At 34.6% G+C, this 22,192-nt stretch overlaps 3 protein-coding genes across 3 annotated transcripts; 2 read left to right on the top strand and 1 right to left on the bottom strand.

Moving 5' to 3' along the window:
• Positions 1-5,066: 5,066 nt before the first annotated feature.
• On the bottom strand, positions 5,067-13,999 carry LOC145640033 (photosynthetic NDH subunit of lumenal location 5, chloroplastic-like). Its single transcript, XM_081691347.1, has 7 exons — positions 13,799-13,999; positions 13,523-13,714; positions 12,899-13,049; positions 12,709-12,797; positions 8,999-9,053; positions 8,749-8,834; positions 5,067-5,541 (listed from the first exon to the last, which is right to left on the bottom strand). The coding sequence occupies exons 1-7, from the start codon at positions 13,820-13,822 to the stop codon at positions 5,389-5,391; spliced, it is 750 nt and encodes a 249-aa protein (XP_081547473.1). The 5' UTR covers positions 13,823-13,999; the 3' UTR covers positions 5,067-5,388.
• Positions 14,000-14,690: 691 nt separating this feature from the next.
• Positions 14,691-18,032, top strand: LOC145640028 (uncharacterized). The gene is made up of 10 exons (XM_081691341.1): positions 14,691-14,955; positions 15,099-15,170; positions 15,610-15,689; positions 15,992-16,091; positions 16,189-16,242; positions 16,399-16,476; positions 16,654-16,751; positions 16,837-16,894; positions 17,404-17,525; positions 17,617-18,032. Exons 1-10 carry the CDS (start codon positions 14,764-14,766, stop codon positions 17,771-17,773), a joined length of 1,011 nt encoding a protein of 336 aa, XP_081547467.1. The 5' UTR covers positions 14,691-14,763; the 3' UTR covers positions 17,774-18,032.
• A 510-nt stretch (positions 18,033-18,542) lies between these two features.
• LOC145630350 (uncharacterized) lies at positions 18,543-20,374 on the top strand. Its single transcript, XM_081682645.1, has one exon. The coding sequence runs from the start codon at positions 18,616-18,618 to the stop codon at positions 20,041-20,043; it is 1,428 nt and encodes a 475-aa protein (XP_081538771.1). The 5' UTR covers positions 18,543-18,615; the 3' UTR covers positions 20,044-20,374.
• The last annotated feature ends 1,818 nt before the right edge of the window (positions 20,375-22,192 follow it).

Genomic DNA, 22,192 nt, shown 5'->3' with positions numbered 1-22,192 from the left:
AGTGAAATTTGTTCAAATTCGTTGCGATTTTTGTGACCCGGTAATCATTTTTCCAACAATAACTAAGTTTTAGTTATAAGAATGTTACGGAGTATATCTAAGCTACATGCTTGCAATGCGTTTGTTCTTTATTGTCAGAACCCCTAGATCCCCTTTTGTGATTGTAACTCTAGCAAATCTTGACTACAAACGTCGTGGGTTATCGAAATAGCCATATATTTGCACCAAAATTCATTCTGGGGGTTTTAGAAGACCAGCAAGACCTGATGTTATGATTTCAAACCAACTTCTATAACTTTAGGGACTCCCCATAATCCATTCACTTCATTTTAGAAAAAACATTCTTAAAATTGATGCAAAAGCATGAATAGCCTTTGAGTTTAGCATCGTGATGATAACATTTTCAAATTTGGCAAGGTTAGACATTAAGGTGTATTCCAATATACTGTTTATAAACGAAATTGCATAAAAGTCTAAATACCATACAAGTCGTAATAGATAGACACTATAGTATAGGTCAGGGAGAGTATTTAGGATGTCCTTACTAAATATACAGACGGAGTAAAAATAGGTTCCGTTTTCTAAAGCTTTTGAGTAAAGCAGAGCAGATTTTAACATAACAAATCAGTTGTTAGTAGAGTAAAATAGATATCAGCCAAATAAATTAGGAAAATTTGTTAATTACTACCTTAAAAAAGGGGTATTTGTGAATTATTACCCTAAAAAAATAAAGTTGTTAATTACTACTCTAAAACTGATGAATTCTATAGATTGCTACCCTTTTCCCTAATCAGCCCCTAATTAGATGATTAATCTATTAATGATATCATTATCCGGCTAATTTTTAATTAGTTGTTTTTAAACCTTAAATAATTAATTAAACCTTAGAACCACCTTCATACCACCATTGCACCACCTTCGGCCACCCACCACCCACTACCGAACCTACCTCCTCCAACTCCCCACCCTAAAACCACCATCTGCCCACCCTAAAACCACCTTCCATTTACGATACCCCCATCCCCTACCGCGGCGGCCTTGACCCCCTACCCCTCGCCGGAAAACCTTGCACAACCATCCCTAATCTTCCTTTATTCCCTTCCCCCCTAATCACCCACCCTAGGGTTTCAATTTTAGGGCTTTAGGGTTTTAATTTTGGAACATTAGGGTGGTGATTAAAGGGGGGAAGGGGATGGAGGAGGCTTAGGGAGGGCCTAATAGGGTTCTCTGGCAAGGGGGAGGGGGCTAGGGTCGCCGGTGGGTGGGGAGGAGGGATTGTTGGGGGGTTTAGAGGTGGTGCAATGGGTGGTTTAGAGGTGGGCGGGGCGGGGGTAGGCTGCCAGAGATGGTGGGGATAGAGTAAGGGGGCTGCCGGAGGCGGTGCAATGGTGGTTTAGAGGTGGTGTTAGGGTTTATTTAATTAATCATGCCTTAAAAGTAACTAATTACAAATTAGTCGGATAATGATATCATTAGTAGATTAAATCACCTAATTAGGGGCTGATTAGGGAAAAAGGTAGCAATCTATAGAATTCATCAGTTTTAAGGTAGTAATTAACAACATTTTTTTTTAGGGGTAGTAATTCATATAGACCCCTTTTTTGAGGTAGTGATTAACAAATTTTCCAATAAATTATTACGGAATATTACTTAGCAGAGCAGAATAAATTTTGACAAAGTAGAACAGATCACAGCATACCACAAGAACTCAAAAAAACAAGAGTAATAAAAAGTCTACCGACAAGAATCTTTGTCTAGTGGGCAGACTGTTAGGTGGAAAAGCTGATTCACACAATCACACAGTCTGAAGTCTGAAGATGATCCTTTCTCAAAAAAAAAAAAAAATGTCAGAAGATGATACCAGCAAACATCTCAGTACGCGTGTCAGTTTCTGCATCACTCTCGATATGCCCGACAATCCGGGTTTCTGAAATAATGGGCGGGCTTTAATTGTCAATTTGGACTACCCATATTACAGTGTTTATTATTTCTTTAATTGTTCTTCTTTAAATTACTCCGTAATTAATACAAGCTGTTTGGAATCATGGGCCCGCCAAAAAATCCTTTCAATCTTCTTCGAAGCACGTGTTCTGACTTTTGTCTTTGCAATAATTATAGAATTATATACTGGTTGGTTAGCTCTTCCTTGATTCTTTCATTAAGTGCTAGATCACCATGCTATAAATGTACTAGCGACTCATAGCATTAGTTTCAATCATGTGTAATTGTGGACTTCTTTTCCTCTACACTAGAGTACTTAAATGTAACATACTCGTTTTGTAATTTTTTTAATCGACATTTTACGCTTATTAATGTTAATATAAGACTTAGGGTCTGTTCTGATTGATTGAATTGAGCTGAATTGAATTGTACTTATTAGAGTTGAGTTGAATTGAACTTATTAGAATTAAACTGAATTGAATATTTTATAAGAGAAGGAAATTAAGAGCTGAACTCACCTGAACCGAACTTAACTTATTGGAGCTGAACTGAACTGAAATGAAAATAATCGTATCAGAACAGACTCTTACTATTTTGTTAATTTTTTTCCACTAAAGATTAGCAAAATTAGTTATTCTAAAAATACATATCGATATGAATAATAATGATGATTAAATTTATTAAGGTTTGAATACGACCTTAACATTTTAACTAACTTGATTAGTTGTCATTTATTTTTATCTCAGTATACGAGAATCACAACTCAAAAATTACAATTTATTTATGTGAGTGGATTGTTATCAAAATAGAGTTTAAAAAATAAATTAAGTCTTCAGTAATATATTTTTTTTTTTAATCAAGTTGGTTGTTTCATATTTCATATAGATTTGTTCTATTGGCAAGTGTCTATAATGTTAAGGGAGTAGATATAATAAAGCAATGACGTTTGAAGAAGAAAATTAATACATATCTTAATGTTTTTGATAAATGTACCTATCATCTTTTTAAGAACAAAATTTTAGATAATGTAATAATCTCATAACGTACTAAGAAGTAAAAATTCACTATATGAAAATGAAATTATGAGATACAATAAGTAATATCGATTTTAATTTAAAGCCATCTCATATTTGAATTTGCCGCTACTTTTTTTATACCAACGTATTTATCACTCACTGTTAATTGTTTATTAAAATAGAATACTAATATAATTGGCATGACATACTCCCTCTCTTTGGATCACGTGCCTAAAATTTTAGATTTCTTTTGTTAACTAGTGATAGATCTCTACCATAATAAATTAATTAATAACACTAAAATGTGCAAAAACAAAAGAAAAAGCCACTTTCAAGAATCCTGAATCAGATCAAATGGGTGGGCCTACATTCTTATAGTGGGCTTTAGCTTAGTATTTACTAGTTTTATTATAAGGATAGACAGCTCAAAAGATGGCCTACATTCACCAACTTGAATGAATGAATGAAGGGAGGGTACTTAAAAGGTGTAGTTATGTTAGAAGACGACTCCCAATTGTTGGAGGATCTGACATCTCCACAATCAACACCAGGACAATGGGAGGGAAGATTCGTGAATTCTAAATTTCATATTGGTTTGTCCTTTTTTGGAATCCAAATCATATTATCTCCGATACATCTATTGTTTGACTTTTTTACGCTATTTATGTACACTTTTTTTCTTATTATAGTACTACGAGTAATATGTAATAATAAAATTGCTTTCAACATATATTTTCAATATATAATTTTTCTAATTATATTTTACTAAATAAATATTTACAAAAATTAATGGTTAAAGTTGTAGCTTGACAAAGCAGTCTAAGAGCCTGTTCACATTTACTGAACTGAACTGATTGGAGCTGAACTAAACTAAACTGAACTGAACTGAAATTAAGTAAATCTGAAAAGGCCCTAAATATTGCTTCAATTGTAAAACAGATGCAATATACTTCTTGTGATAAGAATCCTTTTCAATCAATAATACAGTTATTTTGTGTGTGTGTGATATCTAAAGTAGTAAATAAAATACAAAATGGCAATTTATTAGGAAAAGCAAAAAATTCCCTCATTTTATTGTATTATTTGATCACTTTCTAATTTTCTATAGTACAGAGTAATATTTGATTACATGGGGCCGTAAACAAGGGAGTAATGAATAAGTTAAACTGTTACTTGCTTTTCAAAAAAAAAAAGGGGGTTAAACTGTTACTTTTTTGGCAGATAATGGCCCTGTTTGGGAGAAAGCTGATGATTGAGCTAGCTGATTTTGACTAGCTGATTTTATTAACTGATTTGACTAACTTATTGTATTAACTGATTATATGAAAGTGTTTGGTAAATAGCTGATAGCTTAAAGGTGATTGAGTAGGTGAAATGACCAATAAGCTAATTGTGGGGTAGGTAGTTTAGATAGGATTTTAAATTAAATGAGGTTATAAGTGTCATTTCACAATAATTAATGAATAAGCTAATTTAGTGGAATAAGCTCTTTCAATAAGCTTACTACCAAACACTTGTATTAGCTTGTTTGACTAGTCAATCAGCTAAAGTTAGTCAAATAAGCTAATATACCCCAATAAGCTTACTACCAAACAGGGCCAATATGTTACATATCTTATTATCTTACAAGCTACAATGGACCGATGGAGTAGCATTTGAAAGAGAGAAATAATTATTTTTAAGGAGATAGTTATGTGCTTTTGTCAATCACACTTGAATTAACTTATAAAACCATGTTTTATTATACTTCGTACATTATCATTATTCATATTGCCACTACTTTCTCTTTCCAAAAATGATTATAGAAAATAAAAAATAAAAAATGAACTTTGATGAAAAGATGAATTAGTAGGACATTGACCTGACCAGATAGAGGTCCAATCTAAGGTTTTACTATAAATAGGTGCTATATTTTAATTCCATAGCATATGCGGAACATACAGTACCTGTTTGGTATTACCCTAAAAAAAGTGGGGGGAAAAATCCCAAAGATAAACTCCTCAACCAGCAGCCTAGATAGATATAATCACGAAATTATCTAGTTATGCATTCATCAATTGACGTCTGGAAGCGCCTGTTACTGTCTGTGGAAAAAAATAGAACAGGAAATTTCTAAAAGTGCAATCTGCATCATTCATAGATCACCAAGTAAACATTTTACAACAGCAATATGGACATCAGTACACAATACTAATCCACCAAAAAGATCTCTATGAGATGGCTAAAATGTAGTGTACGCTCTCTAGTGTCTGATACATCAACCAAGATGTCTAAATTTACTGAATTCTCTATACCGGCAAAAACTAGGGAATAGAGAGACGTGCACTAATAGGCTAATCATGTAAAGAATAAAGCCTTCTAATGTAAAAGAAATGGCAAAACTGAAGCCTGCAGCATGAGGTATATCATTCAGACACCACAAATTTATGCATCATACTGCTGGAAGCTCTCCACAATCACTGATGACAACCCTCTTCCTTGGACGGTCACCTCTGTCTGTCTCCTGTGATTCAATGAGCCTAACTACGTCCATGCCTTCCAGAACCTGTCCAAAGACTACATGCCTCTGATTCAGCCATGGAGTCTGCCAGTAGATAAATCAAAATTAGTACAAAAAGTAACACATCTCTGATCTCAAAGCTTGGAAAGCACAGGAAGAGCAGTGTTTGTCAGCTACAAATCTACAATTACAGGGGTATGACAGTTAAAATAAAGTAGATAAGGTAAACACTACTCTCCAACTCCACATAAGTATCTTTAATCAAAGGACTTGCTCCATCTGCTACATAATGCACCTAACCCCTTGGGGGCTGGTGCAAAGATGCTAAACTTGCTGCAACTGTAAGATTATCAGAAGCATGAAATACTATAGGAAAGATTCCTCTAGATATTGAGACACTGAGGCTAACATAACATTACAAAATGAACGAAGCTAAATTTAATATGTCCCCAGGTGATAATTGATAACTAGTACTTTTCAGCAGCAAGATTACCAGAAATTGCAGATATAGGAGAAATGTGTGGTTCACAAAGGCTATTTTATGAATATTTTTCACCAACTCTGCAAAAGGCCCCTCATCTTCCGAAAACACACCAAAATCCACCCATGCGTCCCAAAAATTTTGCAATTATGAAAAAAAAAGAGTTCAACATTACAAACATGGAAGCATGCACCTGTAGACTCCAGGGTCTATAAATTAAAACCTTAGCTGTGCTATAAAACAGAGGATTTTACAAGACATTTAGCCTACATATGCATAGTCATACACAAGTGAAGCAAAACTAATGGTTTCCTAGTGCTCCCGCTGTTATATGAAAGGAAAGCCATGATAAATAATCCGCTGGCGCTAAACATTAGTAGCAAGAAAGGACTCTTTAGCCATAGATGGGGTAAGGTTAGGTAATATCAAAAGGCATTGGACTGAGATTGTTTGAGGTGCGACTTGCCGACTACAATGTCAATGCACCATAGTACATTAGTACGTAGGCAACTTCTTGAGGCTTTGATATGCTGGGAACACCTTTTTTATTTTTTTATTTTTTATTTATCGGGAATCAATGCTGGGAACACTTAACTCTAAGGCTTGTCAATAACTAGAGAACATACTATGATACATGATGGCACAGAGCCTCTAGTGATCACAGGAAGCTTCCATTGTATATCAGGAACTAGTATGCCTCACTATGGTGTTTTCAGAATTCCAGTATGCCTCAATATGGTTTCCAGAATTCCAGTATGCCTTGGGTTACAGGACCCTCACCATGTCTAATGAACAATTCCTGCTGGCTTCCAGAATTCCAGTATGCCATGGGTTACAGGACCCTTACCATGTCTAATGAACAATTCCTGCTGGCTTCCAGAATTCCAGTATGCCTCAATGTGGTGTATCATTTCTACACCATTCTTATCGTGTAGTATGACCCAAAGAGCTTTCCCTATAGCACCATTAAGTTTAAGCACTAGATCTGTAACCGTCTAATGGGGTGTGAATTATTACTCCTGCAAATTTAACTTGATAGGGTCCCTAGGGGCTTTTCTGAACCCAAAGTCCTTAATGGTTGGGTTGTAGTACCATAATATTGAGTCTTATCATTAATATTGCCTACACCTCCCAATGATGCCTTGAGTTCTCTCGGGGTGATTTCAGTGGTAGTGGTGACCCCAAAAGTTTTTGAGGCATGAATTATTTCCTTCAAACAAGGCTTGCAAGGAGAAAGTCTGGACCCTACATCCTTTAGGATCAGAGCTTGCCGAAAATGGCTTTAAGTCTAGCAAATTATTATAAAATTTACACTTCGCCTCAAGACACTGCCTCTAAGTCTTTTCAATACCATATTGTTCGTGCATTAGTGTTATGTATGATAACCAAGTCCCATGAAACCATAGGGAGCCTCCTCCCATAACCCTGATTAAGTTTCAGCATGGCCCCAAAAGGTCTATACAACACTCCCAAAGACGCCTTTAGTTCTTCCAGCATGGTTGATTGGGTCATGGTGAGTTGGTGACCCTAAAAGCCTTCCCATATAACCTACGTTAGTTTTAGCCAGTCTCATTGTTGTCTATTAGCTCACTAGGGGTTCATCTGCAGTCTCATATAGATACACTCCATGGATCTGGTTGGGTGGATCAAGCGTTGATACTCGATACCCATGCTTCACCGTAGTTACGATCATAGCAATCCTTAATCGGACTACAATAGTTCTACCATGCGCAAGAATCAACGAAATACAAAACACCCATCGATATTATATTTGCCTATATTTAATAATTTGGAAGTGAACATGCTACGATGCCATGTGGTCCCCTTTATGTGTCACCTCCCTATTTTTTCCCCTTAATTATTATTATTAAAATACAAAGGTTACAACCATAATCATGTTCCCCTTTATGGCTTCATACCTTCAATAGTTCATCTTTCCACAAACCCTTTTTCGGGCCACTCCGCCTTTCTCTCCCCAAGTAAATGATGCACACACTAATTTTCTCATTCAAACTTTTCAAATTTCAATCATTTTTCAATTTTAAAAATATATATTTCATTTTTTTCTGTTGCATCACTTTAGATTTTACGGACTCCTAGACAATTTTTAGAGTAGAGAGAAAAAATAAATGGGGCCCATGTGGTGGGAAAGAGAGAGAGAGAGAATTAATTAGTTAAAAAGGAAAGAAATGCAACTAATTTAAAACGACTTTTTTAGGAAAGTGATGCAACCACGGAAAAAGTACATTTATAAAAGAAAATTTTAATTATAGATCAATTACTTCAATACATAACATGTATTTCATCTACAAAAAATAGTTTGTATTGATGTAGGTCCATATTTCAGTTGGAATTACTTAGCCGTTATGACTTATGAGGTATGCATTTCCATCTGACCTATGTGTTTGTATAATAAGGCAGAACTGAATATTCAAAGCTACACAGTATTAAGCCATGGAGAAGGTGCCCCTTACTCCCCTAAACAAAAAAACTATTTTCAAAGACCAATCAAACCTTAATTACAGATTTAACCTTAGATACAAATTGTCACATCTGAAAATCTGAAATCATTGTCAGCAACCCACAGTTGGATAATGCCATTTGGAGTAAATGGTTCCAACTTTGACTTTTCCCGACCCAGGGGTTGGCAGGATACAAACTGACAATTGAGACACTTGGGGAAGCACATCAATAGATATTCATGGATTCAAATGATTCAAATGAGGTGATTGAAATTATATTTTGTTAATAGCCAAAAGAGATTGCTGGATAAAAATTTTTAAAATGTAAATGTCAAAGGTATATAGTACCTTAGCAGTGCATATAAAAAATTGGCTGCCATTAGTATTGGGGCCTGCATTGGCCATGCTAACAATTCCGGGACCAGTATGAGACACTGCAGAAATTCCAAAAACAAATCACATATTCATGAGATATGACATAGCACAGCAAGAACTTCAAAACCATAACTCGTAAAGTCGATAATTTCCCGTACAGCACTACAGCTTAATAAATCAAGAAATACTTCAAAATTATAGTCCTGAACCACTGTCAACTTACGCTTGAAGTTCTCATCCTTAAATGTACGGCCATAGATGCTTTTACCTCCAGTTCCCTGCAATAAAATTAATATATAAAAATATATAAATAAATAGATCCACATTCAGAGTTCTTGCAGAAAAACGAATGACTGCTAATAAAACCACAAACTATTCTCTAAGTAGGCTCCATACAGAGGAAATATAGGCTATATACTGCCATAGTGCCATGCAAATAATAAAGAGAACAATTGAACAAAGATCTCTTCTAGTAAGCATTCAGCCATAAAGTGGGTCATCATGAACTAAGATACGCTGACTTATAAAGCTGTAATTTAGTCCTCATGATAGAAAACATCATTACTTTATGATAGGTGACTGCCAACTTAAAGTTACTAAGAAAGTATAAGGTGAAGTAAAATATGAACGAGATGTCCCTCGGCCATTGCATCATCCACCTCTACAAAAATATTGGTTGTTAAAGCAACATTACAAAGTAAAATTAAGTAATGTCAATATTATTACTTTGTGCTCATGAGTCCAAGGGGGGAAGGCTATTCTTCCATATTGTATGACAAGGTCTACATCTTCTTAAAATGCATTCAATGACAAAAACGCTCAACATTACCAGTTTCACTCAATATACCAAGCAAGGCACCCAAAGGATTATTGGTTAACCGGGGGGGGGGGGGGGGGGATTATTGGCCACCTACAGTCAAGATCATTAGATGGGTAGGTCCAGTGGTAAATATGAAAAGGTCTAGCAGTTCAAGAGGTGAATTTCAAGTTCTTGTCTCCCAAAAATAAGGTTTCAATTCATTCCTCCACATAATTTCCAGTGAGGAGTCAATTCACAATCCTGCCAATACTCTTATATATCTTTACACACCTACCGATTATCCTGAAATCTTAACAACGTAGTAAGGCAAGGGCCTTCAGGTTTCAGGTGAAAACTAGCAGCTAATCTACAGAAAAATTTAACTATACCGCAGTTGTAGTGCACCAGCATGTGCGAAGGTACGCAGAAATATGATTAAATAGGTTGATTGGCAGAGCTATATGCCCACATGATTGCTTCTTCTCAACAATCAACTCTACATAAGGGATTGGCCACTAATTGAACATGGTTTAAATCCAACTAATATCTGGTCAGTCTACCCGTATCAATAGACTATATACATAACCCATCAATAGCAAAGTGATAGTTAAATATAGCTAACTAAAAGGGATGAAGGGAGCTTAGAATCTTGATCCCCCAACTTGTCAGATTCCCTCCGCTTGGGTGACAAGTGGTAGATACTTTATATTTGTCTCAACATAAGCTGAAGTATCCCAAGCATTCTCTTAAGAACCTATTGATCATTCTCATAAATGTCAGTTAGATCTCCGCAAATGTCAAGATAGATATCTGACAAAAAGTTTCTAGTGATACAATGCATCCTAGAAGTTGCCTGCAACTGTGAGCCCATACAAGACTTTAACTCTTTAAGCCTTTAAGAAAAACATTGTCACAATAATACTCCGTAAACCAAGTTCATGAGGACTTCTACAACAGCCGAAGTACTCTGCGGATTTCGGGAGTCCTGGGCTATAAGTTACACAATGACTTGAACAGGCTTCAAGCTTCCAAAAGATCCATTTCTTAAGTTACACACCACATTTTAAGCAGATTAATTTTAGGAAAATATAATTGGACAAGAAATCTTAATCACCATGACCACTTTGGTTGCTTGAAGTCCATAATACTCCATAATGTTCTCTCTTTTATTTTATTTTATTTTACTAGTATTTTATTTTATTAAAATGACACAAAGGGGTGTCACCCAAAAGTAAAGAAGGGATAGGGAGAAATAATGGGTGCCTTCAAGCTATCATGAAGCAATATATGCACAAAAATAAGAAGCATCATGTATCGTTCTAAACCTAGACTTCACTCTTTCCCTTTATACATATGCCATTAAATTTTACATAAGAATACAGGATTTTAGGCGAGTAAAAAGGTAAAGAGGATAATAATGAGCAGATGAGTGTGGGATCCAACTCGAGAAAAAGTAGAGAAAAATTAACTAATAAGGAGATGGGACAAATAAATTGGGACGAAAGAAGTACAAAACTTCAGCCATACAAAGGTCTAATAAGGAATTGAAACATTGATGAGGGGAAGCTATGCCTTAAAGACACTTGGAGATTTCTTTTATTCTTGTTCATCCAGCAATACACAAGACCATAGATAACACCGGAAGATGTACTAAACGTTAGGCCTTTAGCTATACAAAGGCCTAAATAAGGAATTGAAACATTGATGAAGGGAAGTTATACCCTATAAAACATTGGTGGTTTCATATTTTTTTTGTTTGTCCAACAGCACATGTGATCAACTAACATTTATTTCGTATTAGTTATTACACTAAAAAAAGATACAAGTGAGAAAAGATTTTGTACATATATTGCTTCATGACATAAAAGGAATGAGCTAGTATTAGGTTTAGAACAATTAGAAGTCCTTTTTACATATATTATCCCTTAGAACAATCAGATTATTGCAGAGCTGTAGAAGCCATTCTCTAACAAACTATTGATAAGAACACATGAGCACATAAATTTAAGGCACTTTGAGAAGAAAAGATTATTAGCTATGCACAACCAATAAAGATTATTAGCTATGCAGTGTCTACGCCTTGAAACCATGCCCATGAAATTCTTGGCAAAACTAATTACCAGAAAACAGAGCCTACCTGACTATAAACTAGACTCAGAGAAATATGTAAATCCTCTTCTGTTTTGGAAGCTATGGCCCAATGGCTACAAAGTCCACAACCATTGTAACAAATCTTGACAACAATATTAAGGGCCCCTTAAAGAGCCCCTTAAAGAGTAACTACAGGTTTTTTATGAACTGCAATTATTTGGGTCTTTGTACCAGAACACCATACTACTTCAATCATGAACCTTCCAGCAAGGCAGCAACTAGTTTATTCATTGCCACAAATAAAAACAGCAAATGCCATAGCATTGGACCAGTGGCAGCATCCCTCTCAAGAAGGGCTTCCTTTGTGTTGCATGACAAATATCATCAATGGAGAGAGCAAGCAAGTGATTGTGGTTATACTTGTAAAGAGGAAGGACATATTATTATAGTTCCAGAGAATTATGCCAAATTTACAGATTTTAAAAGTCCCTATATTAGAGCTCTAGAAAGTAGAAACTGTCTTGATCTTCAAATTCTTGAAGACCACAAGTACACTGCTTCCCTTAAAAAAGTTCACAGTAATGTCTAAAATTATACCAAAACCTATAAACCTTAAAGCTTTATGATGTCAATCAACAAAACCTGTTTATTACTCTTTTTTATTCCATCAAAATTAGCTCACATCTCAAGGTGCTACTTGCTATGAGTGCTATGAAGAAGTGGGCAATAATTTTCTAAAATTCTGAATATGCAGCTAAGAGGCTATAATGGAAGGTTCAATTACTAATTTAGATTTTTTTTTCTTCCTCCAGTAAATAAATTTCATACTTCAGTAATATTGCAGATCACCATAGATATACATATTATATAGAACAACCGTCGACTCCATAATCCCCCCATTAGCAGAGATAACCATATCACAATAACACCAAATACATCCTTATTCTAAAAATAGATTTCTGTTATGTGCAGAGCATGCGAAGAAATGCCATGGAAGATTATAAAATCGTGGAAGCTGAGATTAAGTTTACAACTTTACATACATTTCCTTTATCAAAATCTCCTCCCTGAATCATGAAATCCTTGATAACACGGTGAAACGAGGAACCCTTGTAACCAAAGCCCTTCTCACCTGAAAGACAAAGAAACACAATTACTAAGTTTTATCAAAGTTTTAATTACTTAATCTCAACCAACCAAATGTAATTCAAGGATCTGCTTCAAAAGATGCACCTGTGCAAAGAGCTCTGAAATTCTCAGTAGTTTGAGGCACATCTTCACCAAAGAGACCAATCACAATCCTACCAACCAACTTCCCTACCGGATTCCCAATGCTGATATCGAAATACACTTTATTTGTCACATTTGATTGCAATGGAGGCTCCTGCAAATTAGAGTATCATATAACATCATCTCATAAACAACTAAATTCTCCTATTTGCCGCATTTTCCAAAGCCTCATATCATGATTTTATTGTAAGACACTGTCATAGATTATACTTTCGGAGTTTCGCCATTCTCAAATCAATGTAGGGAAATTTTTGGAAAATCAATCATAAATCATTACCTCTTCCACTGCAAATAGTAAAAATTCATTTCAATTAAAATTACATTATTAAAAAAAATGTTTAGAAGTACCACTCACATTTTGAAACCGATGAATGTATTGATTATCAAGAACACGACGCAACAATTGATGTTACAAACATCTCGAAATAGTATATGTGACTATTAATTCTTGACGATATAAAACACTAAAACAATCATAATTTAACCTAAATATATTCAACCAACTCTTAAGAAATTCATCAATTGAAGAAGATATTACGACAAAAGAATTAAAAAGAAGTAGCTCACCTCAGCAGAAGCTCGAACAGTGGTAAGAGAAGCAGGTTTCCGGCGAAGAGAAGGAGGAGAAGAACATGTGAGGGACACGTGACCGATGGAATTAGAAGACAACAGAGAAATTCTTGGGAGTTTGAGAGAACTCCGAACGACGGAATTAATCGGAGCTAGGTCTCTTTTGCCGGAGATTGAAGTAAAATTTGCCTGGAAAAAAAAAAAAAAATTCAAGAATCAAGAAATTTAAATCAATCATCGGAAAGAAGATCAAGAAATTTCTAGGGTTTGTACTTGGATTGCGAAAGAAGCCGCCATTGATGGATGAAGCTCGAGGTATGAAAATGGGTTTTAGACAGTGCGAGTAAACAGTGACGAAGAAGAGAGAGATTTGGTACGGGTGTAATGGTACTATGGATTTATGGACTTATGGTAATGAGTTAATGACAATGTTGAATGTTGAGGACTAAAATAGTTTGTTCCTTCTGAAAAATATCCTTGGAATGAGAGGGTGATTTAATAAGAATATTCCGAATTTCCGATAATTAAGTTTTAGCTAATGTCTGTTGCCTTGTTCAATTCACTTGTTTTTATTTATTTTTTTTAACTAAAAAAGATTTGATTTTATTGATATGAATTTACTTACATAAGCGAATTTGTATCGATAAAATGATGGAAAATGAGTACAAAAAATAGGCCTGGTGGAAACCAAAAGGGGCGTACTAAAATGTTACAGTTTGTGAGGCTTTAAGCCTTTAACTCACATCTTGCCTCTCTAAAAATGAAATGGTTCCTAAGACAAGCTAAGATGTGATCTTCTATGGCCTGTTAACCTACACCAGAGAAGAGGAGAGAAAATAATCACTATAATTTTCGAGAGTCACTCCTAATAGAATTCCTATGCATTAGTAAAATAGTAAGTAGAGCAGGATTACAATATGTTATTCTAAACATTTTGAACGCCCTGTGTTAATTATTGAAATTTAACACAAAACGAATAGTACTCCCTTCGTGTTTTAATAAGTGTTACAGCTTGACTATATACGCATGTTAAGACACGATTAATTCACCAAGTCAAAATCATTATGTGCATGGTAAAAAAGTCAAACTGTAAATATTAAAACACGGAGTGAGTACAAGTACGGAGTATAAAATTTGGGGCTTGTTGGTCACTTTACATGCCCTTGTGGGCCTTATCAACGACACTAGCATCAATTTTAACGACGACCAGCAATATCAATTACTCCCAACACTTAACAATGGCATTGAGACTTCAACCTTGTATTTTAATCAACTCAGCAACAAGCTCAATTGGCCTCACCTCAAAACTAAAACCTCACTCACTTCCCAATTCTTCTCATTTTCAAGTATTTGCAGCCAAAATGTCCTCTGTTGCTCATGTTCCTAAAATCATTGATTCCCACCTCCATGTTTGGGCTTCTCCCCAAGAGGTCAATCTCTTTTTTTAATTGTCCTGAATTTTCTTCATTATTTTTCAGATAATTTTCAAGGGTTTAATTTTAATTAATGTTTTTTTTTATTTTTTTTTTATTTTTATATATATTAATTGTATATAATTTCTTTACTGAAAAAGGCTGCAGAGAAATACCCTTATTTCCCAGGCCAAGAACCCACCTTACTTGGACATGCTCAATTCTTGCTTGAGGTACGATTCCCAGGTTATCTAGTTCACTGCATACATAATTTGAGATGTTTTGTTGTTTGGATCAATTCAATTTCGGGTTTTGGTACCACCCCGAATATTATAACCAACTCAGCTAGTTGACATCCACGTATATTTTGATCATAGCTTATCCTTTGAGTGGGTATTATATTTGCAAAGAATGTAGATTATGAAAGTTTTGAGATTTTGGTAAAATTGTGGGAAGCAAATTCTTGTATGAGACTGTCTCATATAGGAAATGTCACCCCACTTATCAGTAAATTGTGTTACATAAATTAGACCTAGTCTATTCAATTTCATGCCTTCGCTAAAATTTAGCTTCTTTAAATTGTTAAGCATGAGTTGTTGCATATCCCTTTTTCTTTTTTTAGTTGTTTGTTTAGATGAAATGGTGACTGATTTTATACTTTGGTTTTGACAGTGTATGGATGAAGCAGTTGTAGATGGTGCTTTAATTGTGCAGCCAATTAACCACAAATTTGACCATTCCTATGTTACAAGGTCTGTGTAAAACTATTTAGATATTCAACATCATGCTTAGGTTGATCGGATTAAAAGTCGAAGCCTAGAATTGCAAATTCGGGCATTCATTGATGCTGCATAGTAATTACTAATTAGTAAGTTGGCATAACAAAGTCCTAAAATGAGTGAAATTATGAAAATACTGAGGATTAGAAAACTTTTGTATATGCAGCTTAATCTTGTTACTTCAACCAAAGTACCAAACTTGTCTTACTAATTTATGTTATTACTTTATTTTCATTTTCTTCACATTGACTAGTGTTTTACTTACTTCTGTTCAGTATATTGAAGAAATACCCCACCAAATTTGCTGGATGTTGCCTTGCAAATCCTGCAGATGATGGAAGTGGGATTAGACAACTTGAGGATCTTGTTTCCAAGGTGACTGATCTATCTGATGATCTGATAGTGATGTACCGTGGTTTAAACTTTTAGTTGTCCGGTTACCCCTGTTTACGAAATGCTGTTTCCTTGTCAGGATGGTTATTGTGCAGTTCGTTTCAATCCATATCTATGGCCATCTGGTGAGAAGGTACCCATCTTCTCAGCTTATCATATCATTATCTCTGATGTTTTTTCATGTACTGAAGTCCTTAACAGTTTAACTCCTTTACTACTATGTAGTACTTAGTAATGTCTATGTTATATGAATCATGATATGAGATGTTTTAATTGCTGACTTCTGCAGATGACAAACAAGATAGGAAAGGCTCTGTTTTCAAAGGCTGGAGAGCTTGGTGTACCAGTAGGCTTCATGTGTATGAAGGTCTTACAACTTAGAGACAATGCTCGACTTTTGATGCCCTTTCCCCCTTTTTCTCCCTTAGTCATCATCCTCATGCTACTTCACATATTTGTGGACATAGTTGTCTTTATTTGGAACAGCAAGAAATGAACTTATTTAAAATTTGTGACATATATTTACTCAATGTTGAACTATCAGGGTCTAAATCTGCATTTTTCTGAGATTGAGGAATTGTGTACAGAATACCCCACAACTACTGTGCTAATCGATCATATGGGTTTCTGCAAGCCACCAACGTAATGTTGTCGGTAAATTTCTTCACAAGTAGCTTCCACTTTTTTTGGCTTGCTAAAACCTGGACTTCTTGTGTTTGTATTGCAGTAATGACGATGAAAGTTTGGCCTTCTCTAATCTGTTGAAGTTATCTCAATTTCCACAGGTGAAACTGGGGTAGTTGTATATGAAAATTTGGTCTCATATCAGTTATATATCTTCTTAAGCAATTCATTTAGCATAGGTCTATTGCTATGTTACTTGAACTCTTCATTTCACCTCAAGTACCCATCATACCCTAATAATTAAATTTAGATATTGTATATGCAATCTTGCTCATCATATGGAAACTTGCTCTTTATTCTAGACCAAGAATATTGAATTATTTATATAATACCAAGTCTGACACTTGGACAAAAGCTTACGAGGTTAACCTAGTTTAACTGTTACCACAACACTTGCATTTCATTCTAGACCAAGAAGCATACAATGATACAAACTCAACCATCATCTGCTATTCTGCTAGTTGACCACTACAGAAATTGCTCTTTTTCTGATTTTCTCTGCTGACATTCTAGTGATTTCTTGTAATGTATGGAGTGATAAACATGTCATATTTTCATTGTTCATAATCATTTGTTTGACTATTCAGTCTGAAATTTGTCAAATTCTCAGGTTCATGTAAAATTCAGTGCCTTGTTCAGAATTTCGAGAGAGGCATTTCCATACCAGGACTTGTCTTCTCCATTCTCTCAAATCATCTCGAGCTTTGGTGCTAATAGAATTATGTGGGGCAGGTATAATCTGTTTCTGATCATGCTAGATAAATGGATGTGGTTAGAAACTAGCAAAGCAGTCTAAGTTTCAGTAACAATTTATCTATTGCAGTGATTTTCCATTTGTGGTTTCCGAATGTGGTTACAAAGAAGCAAGAGAAGCCGTGACTCTAATTGCTAAGCAAGCAAACATGACAGCTTCGGAGTTAAATTGGATAATGGGTGGAACAATCATGAAGCTATTCCCAGGCCATTGGATTTCTTCCTAAAGCTTAATCAAGGTGTCTATATGTTTTCTTGGAGCTATAGAGGGCTTAAAATCCCTGAATGCTAGGTTTGAAGTTCAAGATAAAGCTCAGCTTGATATTATTGTTGCTTTTACTCTGCTCTTTAGTAGTGTTTTCAATTAGCACTGTTAGGATTTGCTATTATTAGCTTATCTATTCTTGAAATTATGCGAAATGTTTAGACTCTAAAGGATTGAATATGAGCCGTGTAAAAAATTAATTATGATGGGAGTACTTTGAATATCATGAGTCATATTCAATGGATTTTTTTTGAGATAAATTCAATTGATTTCGAGTTCCGCCTGTTTAATAGTCGAACTATTTTTATTGAATTCCAACGATCCAAATTCACAAAATGAGTTAAATCGAGCAAAATTGTAAAAAAGAGTTAATTGCCAAATTTATTTTATTTTGTGTTTTGCTTGTTTAATGTCAAATTAACGCATTAAAAAAAAGTGTTTTGCTCGTTTGATCCTCAAACTATTGAAGATAATATTGCGTTTGAATCATTTCATTTATCTTTTCATTATCTTTGAATGTCTTGGACTTTATTGAAACTTGTTATTAGATTATACTTAAAATGAACTTATTTTAATTTTCTCACCGAAAAGGGCTACAAAGAAGTACCAATATCCTAATTTAATCCGGACAATCCAATATCCTAATCTACATATAGTATGCGTCTATGCATCAAATAAACCACCCGTAACGGTCCCTCAAACCACCCGTAATTGTCCCGAAAACAAACACAATATAGGATTATGATTTATGAATGACTAGTAGATCGCCCAGCAACAGAAACTAAAATTAAGCTCCCCAAAAAAATGCATCGTTCTACTCTGCAATCATCATGCAACTCTGTTTTACGCAACACTGCTAATCTCTCTCTTCTCAATAATCTCTTCTTCTACTCTTCTTCTTCAATCAATCCTCAAAAACCACAATCATCACAACAACAGAAACAAATAAGAAACAACCCAGAAACCCAAAATGCCATACAATTATTTTCAAGAACCCTAATTGCTTCCCCAAATCGAGTGCAAAAGCTAATTTCCTCTCAATCAGACCCTCTTTTAGCCAAAGAAATCTTCGATTTAGCTTCTCGTCAACCCAATTTTCGTCATTCTTACTCCACTTATCACACTCTAATTCTCAAATTAGGAAATGCCCGCCAATTCTCTCTCATGGAAAAGCTTCTTCTTGAGCTCAAACGCCTTCGTTATCCCACTACCCCAGGTTTATTTTCGAGCTTAATTTGCATTTATGGCGATGCCCAGATGCCTGAAAAGGCCCTTAAGATGTTCTATACCATCGTAGAGTATGATTGTAAGCCGACCTCGAAACACCTGAATCATGTTCTTGCTATTCTTGTATCACAAAGGAATTTTCTTAGGCCTGCTTTTGATCTTTTTAGGATTGCAAGTAAGTATGAAGTGACCCCAAATGTGAAATCTTACAACATTTTGATGAGGGCATTTTGTGGTAATGATGAATTAAGTGTTGCCTATAAGCTGTTCAATGAAATGCTTAAGAGAGAAGTTTTGCCTGATGTTGAATCTTACAGGATTTTGATGCAGGCATTGTGTAGGAAGAGTCAAGTGACTAAAGCTATGGATTTGTTGGATGATATGCTCAACAAGGGTTTCGTGCCTGATACTTTGAGCTATACTAGTTTGTTGAATAGTTTGTGTAGGAAGAAGAAGCTTAAGGAGGCTTATAAGTTGTTATGTAGGATGAAAGTTAAAGGGTGTAATCCAAATATAACACATTATAACACGGTTATGTTGGGTTTGTGTAGAGAGGGGCGTGCACAGGAGGCCATCAAGATTTTGGATGATATGTACTCGAATGGATGTTTACCAAATTTGGTGTCCTATCGAACATTGGTAGGTGGTTTGGTTGATCAAGGGATGTATGATGAAGCTAAGAAGTACTTGGAGGAAATGATCTCGAAAGGTTGTTCTCCACATTTTTCAATCACACATTCTTTGATTAAAGGTTTGTGTAATGTGGGTAGGATGGAAGAAGCTTTTGAGGTGCTTGGAGAGCTTCTTAAACATGGTGAAGCACCATATAGTGGTACTTGGCAAGAAGTCATACCGCGAATTGCTCAGGCAGAGGAGATGGAAGGATTGGATGGATTGTTGGATGAGGTGATTAAGGTTGATATAAAACCTCATACAAAGATAATTGAGGCGGGAGCTGCTTTGGAGGAGTACTTGATAAAAAAGATACAAGAAAATTATAAGTAAGCTTGAGTTTTTGTGTGCTAGCCTTCTAGTTGAGGATACAAAGAAACAATGTCGATTCATTGGCCATTGGCCTTGTTTGGTACTTGTGTAACACCCCAGTAATTCTCATTTTTCCAAAGCAATACCTTAAGTCCTATTTGTTGTGGCAAGTTAGTTGTTTGCATCGACTATTTTGACAAGCTGATTGTAATAAAATGTTTGTGTAAATGTGTTTAGTAAATAACCATAAAGCTCTTTTAGTGTTTAGCTGATTGTAATTAAATGTTTGTGTAAAAGTGTTTAGTAGTTACTTGTTAAAGTTCTTTTAGTGTATAAAATAACCAAAAAGCTAAAGGTCATATTTGGCATTTAGCTACATTGGTTGTTTTAAGTTTAACTAGCTAATCGTAATTAACTATTCATGTAAAAGTATTAGGTAAATAGTCATTAGTTGTTTTTGAAGTACTTCCTCCGTTTCATCATAATTACAACAGTTTGATTTTACACTATTCATATGCTTATTTTGACTATACATTTTACCAATATTATAAAATAAAATAAAATAAAAGTCTTGTAAAATATTTTTAGATTAGTTTTTACATATGTTTCATTATATTAACCTTATATACTTTTTAATTACACATAATTATAAATATTTTGGTCAAATATGAGTATTTGCATGTGTGTTAGTCAAAGTATTGCAATTATTAAAAAATGGATAGAATATAAACAACTAAAAAGCTATAGGGGTGTTTAATTAGGAGCTTTTTGGAGCAAAAGGAGTTTGATCCTTTTGTAAACTTAGAAGCTATTTGGAAGGGATTTTTGGGTCCAAAAGGCTAAAAAAAAAAAGTCTCCATTTGTTAGTTTGATGCTTGAATTTGAGCATATATAAAGATGTGCATTTGGAAATTCATGCATTTTATTTCTTCATATACTCCATAAATTTTTTTTTTACGGATGATAAAAAAAAACAGATTGAGTGAAAATAACGGAGGAAGTATCAATAATATCCCTATTTCAAAAAATTAATAATAACATAAAGTACTCCATAAAAGGGTAATTTGGGTTCTTTAAATTGGACACCAATATTTAGTCTTTCTTCTCCCTTCACTTATACAATAAAGATGTAAATTAATTAAGTTATCCAAAATTATACGCCGGTCAAGTTTAACATTTTTATGAAAGAAAGTACCCTTAATTTTTTTTTATTATTTTATTTTATGGACTACTGTACTGTATTTCTTTTGTTGACGTCTTTAGTTGGTTATTTAGGGCAGTAGACAAAGGGAATGTATGAGGGAATAATTTCGTACGGAGTAACTAATTTGCTGAGTTGTAATTACCAGAGCTATTTATTTAGCCTAACATTGTAATGATGTTATTATTCATTGAGTGAAATACAACTCCATTCCCTTTCATTTTTGCTCTCATCTCTTTCTCTCCAACACTCTAATCACTGCTATTACTCTCATTCTCGATCATGGAGTTCTGGAGATTTTGGTGGCTCTACGTCTTCCTAACGATTGACAAAATCATCTTTACGATCATCGTCGAGTCGGAAGTTGGGGTTGACAAGGATTTTAAATCTTCTTCCTTGCTTCCTTCGTTTCTTTAGCTTTAGCTCTTATTTTCACACTCATCTACAAAAATTTGAGGTAGAGTATTAGAACTAAGTTTAAATCTTTTTATTGTTTTAGAGTGACATTTTGTTAGTTTGTTATGACAAAAATGAATAAGTGTTGTTTAGGGCTTATCTTCTAATGATTTTAGGTGCGTTACATTGATGTAATTTGACACATTTCATGAGTATAATATATGGTATTAGTACCTTAGTTTATTTTACTGCAAAGCTCGTAAAGGTAAAATATAAAGGGCCTCAATTTTATTTTGTTGATGCCAGATTTTAATTTTGTTCTTTCATAATGGTGCAATTGTGCAATCTAGTCTATATATGTTGAAGTCATCCTATACAAGGATTAGTTGAATTGAGTTGAGTTAGTTTTTATTTATGTAACTCGGTTTGATCGGCACACGTGTTAATGTGAACGATATTTATAATAATCAATAGGTCCCGTCAAAAAAAAAAAAAAAAAATCAATAGGAAATTTCCATTGATATCATTATTAAACACTTTTTAATTATTCGGCTGATGAACATTAGAAGTATG

This window comes from Chenopodium album, chromosome 1 (assembly GCF_948465745.1).
Source record: "Chenopodium album chromosome 1, dcCheAlbu1.1, whole genome shotgun sequence".
In the NCBI taxonomy this organism is placed as follows: Eukaryota; Viridiplantae; Streptophyta; class Magnoliopsida; order Caryophyllales; family Amaranthaceae; genus Chenopodium; species Chenopodium album.
This window is presented reverse-complemented; position numbering and strand designations above follow the sequence as displayed.